Raw genomic sequence first — 10,446 nt, 5'->3', positions numbered from 1 at the left:
GCGTCGAACGGACCTTGCCCGCCGCACCCGCGAACGTCGTGCCCGCAAATGGTGTGCCCCGCCAATACCATACCCTAAACGCCGTGCCCGCAGACTCCATGCCTACAAATGGAGAAATTACATGGTGCATTTTTAAATGTTCTTTTACGCCCTCTTCTGGCCAAACTTGAAAAATGCCCCTGTCAGTAATATATGTTTTTGCTTCTAGTCATTAATAGAATTGAATTCCCAAATTTGGTACAAATCTTATGTTGACGTTTTATGTCCATGGTAGGGAGCACTATAGTGTTCATTTTTCATTTGTTTTATAGTGTATTATATTCAGACTGAGAGCACGCATTAGTGATTCAAATTTCAGTTCAACTGGACTAAACATGTGCGTGTAATATAATATTTCATATGTTTGGGGGGAGTCTTTGCGCCCCTGCTGGCCAACAGTGAAAAATTCCCCATGTCCATAATATAATTTTTTGCTCGTAATCATGCATAGAATTTAATTCCCAAATTTGGTGCAGATCCGATAATGTTGACATTTCATGTCTATGGTAGGGGACCCTATAGAGTTCACTTTTCATATGTTTTATAGTGTATTATATTCAGACTGAGATCACGCATTAGTGATTCAAATTTCAGCACGATCGGACTAAGTCTGTGCGAACAGGAGCAAATAATGTCATCGTGAAATTCATCAAAATTTTGATCGAAATTTGCAGCTTCGCCGCACGTAAACCGTGATGGGTAACAAAATGAATTGGATAACGTTAAATGTTCCACTTCTCTAGATGTACGGTGATTTTCAGGCCTGTGGGTGAAGCGCCTTCAGAGAAGTGCGTTCAAACACGGACTCAAATTTCAATCCAAGATGGCCGCCTTCTGGTTTGTCAGGGGGCGTGGCCATAATAATATTTACCTCCGCCAAGGAGGTTATGTTTTTGCCAGCGTTTGTTTGTTTGTCTGTTAGCAACATAACTCAAAAAGTTATGGACCGATTTTGATGAAATTTTCAGGATTTGTTGGAAATGTGAAAAGGTAGAACTGATTTAATTTTGGGGGTGATCCGGAAGAAATCCTGGATTCTGGATCACTTTGAATTTTAGTTAACATTGTGGTAAATGGGGCCAAAAATTTTGTTTCTCAATATCTCGGTTAATTATTGACCAAACCCCATGAAATTTGACTCAGGGATGGACAATGGGATCCTCTTTCATATTCCAAAGGCGGATCCGGATCTGATCCACAAGACTGATTTTATCGCAATTTATATAAAAAATGGGGGTCGTCCTTGGCGGAGGTCTGTGCTCTCTGAGTGCTTTTCTAGTTTTTGTTTGTCTTCACATGATGAATGTGTGTACCGAATTTTGTGGCTCTACGACAAAGTTGTCGAGACGTCTCCCATAGGCGCAATGTATTTTGACTTTTCCAGGTGGCGCTGTGTCGCCATTTTTTTATGCCAGTGTACGAAACCTATATTTTATCGAATTTTTCGCCACTTCTGAATTTTGGGCAAAGTTTGGTGAGTTTTTGAACGTGTTTAGGGGTCAAATTAGAGCTCAAAGAGCATAATAAAAAAAATATATATTTTTTGCAAAAACAATATATCCGAAAACATTAGAACATATTATAAATTTTTTTTAAAGCTCTCGACCTTCCCCACGTCACTGTGGGGTCATTGGTGAGTGACGGGCACTGACGCGCTCGTCACTCACCATCTCGTCGGGGTCGCCCCCTGACCTCCCATTGACTTCCATTCATTTTAGCAGTAGTAAATATGGCTCAGGCCTTGGGCGTGGGTTACTGGGATACTGCTGTTCGTGCCGGGGGCGACCGTTGACATAGTTGCATGTCGTCCGGTCGCATTTGGCCATGCGCACGTCGCTCCCCATTCGCTCCGTGATCAGGGAACAAATATTGTAATAACTATCTCTTCCACACGAGTGAATGTACAGGGAAACGTTCAAATCGTGACTCCATTGCTCACTGACCCCATTCACTACAGTAAGTGCTTTAGTCTTTGTAGAGTTGCTCCTGTCCTTGCCAAACTGTGTCCACTTAACTCTATATAAACTATAAATTCCTGTGTAATTTTCCATATATATTGAATGGATGCTTGGATATTGGATTTGATATTGTCTTTTGACTTTTTGTCCCTCATAAATTCAACACATTTTACATAAAGTCATAATACAAGACCTGTATCCATTATAAAGGATAAGCCATTTCTGCAATTTCTGAATCATCTGTGGGCTAAAATATTCACCCAATCCTCACACAAGTTGGCACACACATGACCGGGGCACACTGGATATTACAGGTTGAAACCGGTCAAGGTCACTTGAAGGTCAAGGTAACCAAGGTCAAATATGAGTTTTGGTCATAACTCTGCGAAGGATCGAACTCGAGCAATGGGAGTGGTCTCTAAATCTCAGAAAATGTATTATCTATTTATAATTCTATGCATTTGTATAGTAAAATATGAATAGTTTTCAAGATAATCACTAATTATAAGTTCCTTTGTCTTTCAGTGTATGTCGTTAAAATTGTAATTGGAATGAAAATAATTTCCATTTCTTCTTTTTCTGGTGATACACAACACACTGATCTACAGTCACAGAACTAACATATACACAACTCATGAAAAATTACATTTTGTTTACACACTAGTAAACACAGACATTCTCCTGTGTGACCAATATCACACAAATGTTCATGGGCCTGTACAGATACACACATTGTATTGTGGATATAATGATCATGTAATATGGGCTGGGCTCCTCATAAACTGATTCTGTGGTGATGAACTGACCCCACCGATGCCTCATGGGGACCAGGTTGATAACTCTGATTGCGTTTGTTCTCATTTTTGTTTATTCTTTGAACACCTGAAGCACTTATTTGTACTTCTACTTGGGTAACGTTACTATTACTTGACTACATTTTATAAACCTCAAAAATGATTAGACCTGTGCACGTGTTTCATAAACCTGTCCTCTATCCTCTGTGCTCCTCTGCTTCTGCTCTTCTCATATTATTATATCTGCTGTTGCCTGTAGGCGGCAGTAACACTTTCTAAAAACTGGGTCAAACGAAGAAAAGTGCACTTCCTGCTTCCCTGATCCACACCAGAGCCACGTGAGTCCGCGCGTGAAGTGTCCGTGCGTGAAACACACCATGGCAGTCGAAAACAGCACTTTGGAGACATCACAGTGACCGCTGATTGACCATAAACAGAAAATTGCGCTGCGTCAAGACTGTGTAAAGCTTGCGTAAAAACTGCGTAAAGGCATCAACATGGCGCTGTACGTGAAAGCCGCAGAGATCTTGGAGAAAGCGGAAAAAAAACAAGGCGCGCTGAAGACGCTGGTGTACGACAGTAAGTTTAACAACGTCAAACAGCTTTTCGCGTTGGTTTTCGAGACGCACAAGTTCTCCGCGGTGCTGGAGGAGGTCATCAGCGCCACCAAACTCCTGAAGCTGACCAGGCTGAAGCTGCCCCTGGCCAAAGTGCTGGTGTACGACCTGCTCCTGGGACACGGGCTCAAGTGCGGAGGGGCGTGGAAGGCGGCTCTGCTCAAGAACCGGGTCCGTCTCCAAGCGGCTCTGGCCCGGATCAAAGTGCGTCAGGGAGTCAGCAACAACCAGGACCTGATACCCGTCAGTGCCCAGCCAGAGGAGCTCACGCTGCCCAGGTGAGGAGGTGCCCAGCTATAGGAGATAATTTGTTTCATCAGATTTTGACTGTTTAAATGCTGCTGAATTTCGCACTTTGAATTTTTTAACTCTGAAAAAAGATGTTTGAATTATTTTTATTCTGAATTTGAGTTTATAAATTTGACTTTTTCAATATGTTTCAAATTCAGAATCACCTTTTAATTATTTTCAAGCCCTCAAATTCAACAATAACATAATAATAAGCACAACTCCATGTCTGTTTTTAGGAGATAACAGCATTATAACATGACCAAAAGTTCACAGGAGTCAGATTTGTGTAATACAGGGCCTTTAAGTACTTTATTTTCCGCACTATAGGGTGCTCTGAATTATAAGGCGCACTGTCATTGAATGGTCTATTTTCAAACTTTTTTCACATATAAACCGTACCAGACTATAAGATGCATTAAATGAAACACAACAGTTAGATAAGTCAGTCAAATAGTTATTCAACACTTTCACAATAACTCAACTTTGTTAAATTGTAAAAAGCGTAAAAAAAATACTGCCTGAGAAATTGTTATCCTATTCACAATAACTCATAATTGCTCAGTTATAACTAAAATTAACACATTACACTCACTTTTTCAGTTCATTCCTCGTCCACTAATCCCTCAAATTTTTCATCTTCATTGTCCGAGTTAAACAGTTGGGCGATTACGGCGTCCAGCAGGCCCGCATCCCTCTCGTCATTATCCGAGTGAGTGTGGTTACTGTTCCCTGGAGTTCAGTTCAGTGATGATTCTGGTCTTGATCCTGATTCTTAGTCCGGGCGTCGACGATTCGTTGGCAGATCGTGGTGTAAGTCGCTCGGCGCTGTCTCCCTGTCTTGGTGAATGTGTGTTCTCCTTCTCTCATCCACTGCTCCCACCCAGCTCGCACTTTCACTTTGAACAACTTGTTGACACCAACTAGTGGCTGAAGTTCTTTAGTTAATCCACCTGGAATGATGGCAAGCACTGAATTAGTTTGCTTCACTTGTTTTTTGACAGCATCAGTGAGATGGGAGCGCATGGAGTAATGTATTTTCCGGGCTATTAGGCACGCTCTTAAGCCTCTAACCCCATCAAAAATCGACCGCCACAATCCAGAGCACCCCATACACGAATCCACTTGGGTGTCCCAGCACAACTTCAGTAAACTACAAAGCTGCACCACCAAACACACATGGAGCAGACAGCGACCGCGCAGCAAAAAACACCCACAGTCACACTCATCACTCCACGCCGACGAGGAACGGAACGAAGGAACGAACCGAAAAAGCGAGTGCAATGTGCCACTTCTAGACACAACTGAACAACTGAGTCACTGCAAACACGCTGACAATCCAGTGGTCCCAGACAGCACCCTCCCTACACGCCACAACTGAACAAAGCCCAGAGTCACCGTGAACGTCACAAAGTCCCACTAACCCATCAAACTGTTGTGTTTCCTTTAAAGTCCGGTGCGGTTTATTTGTGAAAGAAGTTCGAAAATAGACCATTTAATGACAGTACGCCTTATAATCCAGAGTGCCTAATAGCCTGGAAAATATGGTAAATCGTACTAAGACACCGGAATAAATTCATATATAAGGCGCTCTGGATTATAAGGTGCACACTCGTTTTTGATTAATTTAAAGGCTTTTAAGTGTGCCCTATAGTGCAGAAAATACAGTAGAGTTACACAGTAATCATGGTTCTCTCTGCAGGTACGTGCGCGTAAACACTCTGAAGACCAGTGTGGCAGACACAGTTGACTACCTGAAGAGAGAAGGCTTCACGTACCACGGCCAGGCCAGGAACACGGACGACCTCACACTCAAAGGAAAACACTTCGTACAGGACATGGACATACCCGAGATCCTCATTTTCTCCCCCAAAACCCACTTTCACGACCACTTCCTGTACAAGGCGGGGCACGTGATCCTCCAGGACAAAGCCAGCTGCCTCCCCGCCCACCTGCTGCACCCGCCCCCCGGCAGCGTGGTCCTGGATGCCTGTGCCGCCCCTGGCAACAAGACCAGCCATCTCGCCGCGCTGATGGAGAACCGGGGCAGGCTCCTGGCACTGGACCTGGACCCCAAGAGACTGTCCACCATGTCCACCCTGCTGCTGCGGGCGGGTGCCACCTGTCAGACCCTGCAGCACCAGGACTTCCTGAAGGTGGACCCCCAGAGCCCAGAGTATAGCGAGGTGGAGTACATCCTGCTGGACCCCTCCTGCAGCGGATCAGGTACCAGCACAGAGCTGTTCAGAGCAGGTTTTATCAGAGCTCAAATTACACTGCTTTCTGATTTATGTTCTATTTTATATTGTTTTCTCTTCAAAAACATACTTGGAGTAGGGGATGTAACGATATCCAAATCTCACGTTACAATATTATCACAATATACATCTCACGGTACAAGTACAATATTAATTGCGATATTTTGGAGAGGCTGATATAATTAAAAATGGGACACTTTTTTTGCTTTTAAAATACCTTGACAAGATTTTGGTGTGAATTATTTCCATCATAATCCCAAGAATTCAAGTAAAAAACATATTTAATCCGTGTATCATTCGTTCATTCGTTTCTGAAAATAAAACCAAAAATAAGAAAATGAAAAAACAACTATTTTCTTCATTATTTTTCTGCAAAACCAAAATGACAAAACAGATAATGATTCTGGGACTAGACCAGGACTGGTTCTGGTCTCAGTCCTAGTCTCAGTTCTGGTCTGGTACTGGCCTGGTCCCAGTCTCAGTCTCTGTTCCGGTTCCAGTCTCAGTCTCAGTTCCGGTCTGGTCCTAGTCTGGTCCCAGTCTGGTCCTGGTCTCAGCCCTGATTACCCGACAGTCTACGCAGGTGCACGTCCGAGCCTGTCACGACACTCAGGCCTGGTTCAGTCCAGCAACGGGAAACGTCTGTTATCCGTTTTTTTTCCATTTTTCATTTAAACACAAAATCCAAAATATGAAAAAACGAATCATTATCTGTTTTTTCATTTTGGTTTTGGAGACAAATAATGAAGAAAATAGTTGTTTTTTTTGTTTTCTTATTTTTGGTTTTATATTGAAAAACGAATGATACACGGACTGTATTTCCTCATGTGGTCTGCGCTGAAATTAATCATGGGATCTGTAGTTCCCGATGTTTATAAGCTGTTGCTTCTATAAAACCTGCATTTAAGCAAAGAAACTTGTGATTCGACATATTATCACAACCCATGATATTATTGTGAGATTTTTGATGATACAATGTCACGATATTTACTTGGAGTTATGTTTCATTCACACATGTTTAAGACAGAAACGCTGCATATTTAGGCTGTACACACACAAAAAATAATAATAATAATAACTTCCATTTATACGGCGCTTTTCGATGAAGGCGGGCGATGTTGCGGTGGTTTTAAAAGGCAGATTTTGTGATTGATTTGATAACAAAACAAAAGGTCAAAGGTAGTTGTTGAAAACTGCTGCTTCATGACATCACAAGGTGGAACAGAGCATTTTGAGCTTTGAAGATGTAGACAGACTAATAATAAAGTGTTAAAACATGTGTAAATGAAACAAAACAAAACTCCAGGTTTGTTTTTGAAGAGGAAACTCTATAACATGGGTTTTACCAAAAAGAAAAAAAAAAATTGATTTCAGTATTATCTTTTATCATAATATTTACTAAATTTATTCTAAAATATCGCTTTTCAAAATGTGTTTATCCTGACAAACCTGCATGTCCTTTTGTGTGTTGTCAGGTATGGTGTGTCTGAGGGACGACTCTGACGTAGATCCGACTCGGCTCTCATCTCTGGCCGCATTTCAGCTCAAATGTCTGAAACACGCACTGAGCTTCCCCCGTGTGGGCAGACTGGTCTACTCCACCTGCTCCGTCCACCGGCAGGAGAACGAGGACGTGGTCTCCGCTGTTCTGCAGGAAAACAAAGACTTCAGGTAAAACGGCTGATTAGTAGAGCTAGAGCCTTAACTGTGTGTGAACAAAACAGTCTAAACTCTGGAACTGACACTTTGTTAGACTTAATTTGAGCTTTGTTTTAACACAATATGAGCAGAAAGAATGGATTTAATTGGAACTACAACAGGTGATCTGATTTTATGCTGTACAACAAGTCTCTCAATAACATTACAGTTACAGTTACAGTCAGCTTTAGAGATCAGTACGAGCGTTCATGGTTCTGTTTAGGTGTTTGATATTTAACAAAAATGTGAGAGTGAGTAACTGAAAAACTGTTGGATTATGCTTGCTAGTGTGTGACTCTAACTTTATTTAATGTCAAAAATGATCTTATCTTATTAGTTGAAGTTCCAACTACTGTATTTTGCAGATTATAAGTCACACCAGCCAAAAAATGTGTAACAGAAGAAAAAATCATATGTAAGTTGTACTATTGTGGGGGAAATGTATTTTATAAAATCAAAGACCAGGAACCGACATTTCATCTTGAAAGGCAAGTTCTAGTAAAAACAATAGAAGAGAGAACAACAGACTGTTAACGTCACATATGAACAGTTCTTCAGATAACTATAACATAAACAACAGAACAGAACAAGTTTAACAAACTCTCCATGTCACTCCAAATCACTAAATCCATTCAATTCTTCATCCTTGGTGTCACTTCCTCTTCTGTTTAGCTGTTGTCAGACTCAGCATCAGTTCCAGTTAGAATTATTCCGGCTTTTCTGATTTGCGACAGCATAGTTTCAGTGTAACTGAAGTCACTTAAAATTAAAATTTTCAGTGGTGCAGAAGTAATGGTGCGATCGGCTGATATGATACAGCAGGACAGAGGCTCTTTCTGCAGGAGACATGTGCAGTAGAGCCAAGTGACAGTGGTACAGGAGGAACAGGAGCAGCAGATACTGACACACAAGACTAGAGTGCCCTCTCATGGCTGTCAGTGTGAAAATTTTAATATATAAGTCGCAGGACCACCCAAACTATGAAAAAAAGTGAGACTTATTGTCTGAAAAATACTGTAAATCAGCTCTTTATGGTCAGATTGTGTTAAAGTCCAGCCTCAGCCTCAGACAGAGCAGTGCTTACAGTCAGCATCACACCCCCAGAGAATGTTGATGATCAGTTGCAAAGTATCAGTAATTATGAATTATTAATTCTTAAGAATTAATATCACAAAAATCAGCTGTTGCTTTGCTCTGCCTCACCTCCATGTGTCCTTCTCCAGGCTGGTGCCAGTGCTCCCCCATTGGCCGGAGCGGGGACTGCAGCCCCTCACACAGTGCCTCAGAGCCAGCCCCTCGACCACACGCACACACGGCTTCTTTGTGGCTCTTCTACAGAGACGCACTGGAACAGAACCAGAACAAGAACCACCTGCTCCTATCAGGTACATGCTCCTCTGTGTACACACATATTACCCTCATTTCCGATCTCTTATAATGTTATTTCCTCATCAAAAACAGACCTGGACTTGTGTTTTGTTTCATTCACATGTTTAACTCACAAACTGCATATTTAGTTCTTCTCTCAAACTGAAAACACGCTGTCCCACCTTCTGATGTCATGTGGTAATACAGGAAGTGCTTTATTGTAGGGCTGGGCGATATGGACAAAAACTGCTGAGAAACTCTTGTTTCTGAATAAAATTGAATAAAATTCCCCCTGTCCTGTACATTGTCCAAGTTACACAAGCATAATCTGTGCCCTTTGCCTAGTTCCACAAGCACTTTCACTGTCCTCTGCCTGATTACGTCCCTGTCATTTTCAGAAAAACAGCTTAACCTGTCATATTATGATATTACCATTTTGGGAAAATTCACACACAGAGAATACATATAAAATGTATTATACACAAATGTGATGTTACATGTACAGAAATTATTTGGTCATACATTTTTTGTAATTCGTAATCATTCCCAATAGACATAACAGACACAAAAATTCAATGCATCACACATGATGTGGTTCAGATACAGCTGCCTGCGATTACACACTTGGCCAGTAGGTGGTGTCGTGCGAACATGAAGCTTCGAGAAATTGAACCCTTTCTTGAACTAATTGGCTCAAGTGGTTCAATGCCTCATGAGGTTTCATCTCACTATCACTAGCTCCCACAATTTTATCATTTTATGTATTTTGTGTTTTTAGCAGTGCTGCTGTTGGCAAGTCTGTCAGTCCGACTTTAGGTCAGAAACGAGCGGCGGAGTCTGAGTCTGAAGCTTCGGACACAGAGGACCAACCTGACCCCTCCTCTGACCCCACCAATACCTCCGCTGACCCCACTACTGACCCCTCCGCTGACCAGACTGGACAAGTACCTGCTGTGAAGAAGAAGAAGAAAAGGAAGAAGAAGAAGAAAAACAAGACGTCCGGGGCATCAGGTGTAATTACACAGTGATTTATGGACTAAAAGATTTAAAAACATTAGTGAGTGTTTGTATTTATTACTACAGGGGTCACTAATAAAGTTATTTTGGTAAATGAAATTGAAATGTGACTTTCTTTAACCGACCTGCACTTATTCAGCTGTGATGTGAGGTTTGTCCACCAGAGGGCGCTGTCTGTCCTAAGTTTAAATGAAGTAAAAGGAACTGCGTAAGATTTAACTTTAAACTAAGCTTTTACTGATAACAATTCTATAACTTCATAGGTTCTTTTTAAAGACAATGCAGTAAAGTGTATTTACCTTGTTGACATGTTTCGGCTGCTAGCTCCAGCCATCTCATCTTGCAGCTAGCAGCCGAAACATGTCAACAAGGTAAATACACTTTACTGCATTGTCTTTAAAAAGAACCT

At 41.7% G+C, this 10,446-nt stretch overlaps 1 protein-coding gene across 2 annotated transcripts; it reads left to right on the top strand.

Moving 5' to 3' along the window:
- Positions 1-3,100: 3,100 nt before the first annotated feature.
- nsun5 (NOP2/Sun RNA methyltransferase 5) lies at positions 3,101-10,136 on the top strand. 2 transcript variants are annotated; one of them, XM_020940816.2, is made up of 5 exons: positions 3,101-3,686; positions 5,399-5,922; positions 7,430-7,625; positions 8,876-9,037; positions 9,802-10,136. In XM_020940816.2, the coding sequence occupies exons 1-5, from the start codon at positions 3,289-3,291 to the stop codon at positions 10,046-10,048; spliced, it is 1,527 nt and encodes a 508-aa protein (XP_020796475.2). In that variant the 5' UTR covers positions 3,101-3,288; the 3' UTR covers positions 10,049-10,136. The 2 variants fall into 2 exon arrangements, with proteins under 2 accessions (XP_020796475.2, XP_020796474.2); XM_020940815.2 differs by having other exon boundaries at positions 9,799-10,136.
- Positions 10,137-10,446: the final 310 nt, after the last annotated feature.

The sequence above is a fragment of the Boleophthalmus pectinirostris genome, unplaced genomic scaffold (genome assembly GCF_026225935.1).
Source record: "Boleophthalmus pectinirostris isolate CB_2022bp ecotype Guang Dong unplaced genomic scaffold, ASM2622593v1 HiC_scaffold_8, whole genome shotgun sequence".
Classification (NCBI taxonomy): Eukaryota; Metazoa; Chordata; class Actinopteri; order Gobiiformes; family Gobiidae; genus Boleophthalmus; species Boleophthalmus pectinirostris.
This window is presented reverse-complemented; position numbering and strand designations above follow the sequence as displayed.

Coding starts and splice junctions, on each gene's coding strand:
- nsun5 (XM_020940815.2), top strand. CDS start 3,289: ATGGCGCTGTACGTGAAAGCCGCAGAGATCTTGGAGAAAGCGGAAAAA. Junction 3,687..5,398: donor GAGGAGCTCACGCTGCCCAG/GTGAGGAGGTGC, acceptor TTCTCTCTGCAG/GTACGTGCGCGTAAACACTC. Junction 9,038..9,798: donor GAACCACCTGCTCCTATCAG/GTACATGCTCCT, acceptor TTGTGTTTTTAG/CAGTGCTGCTGTTGGCAAGT.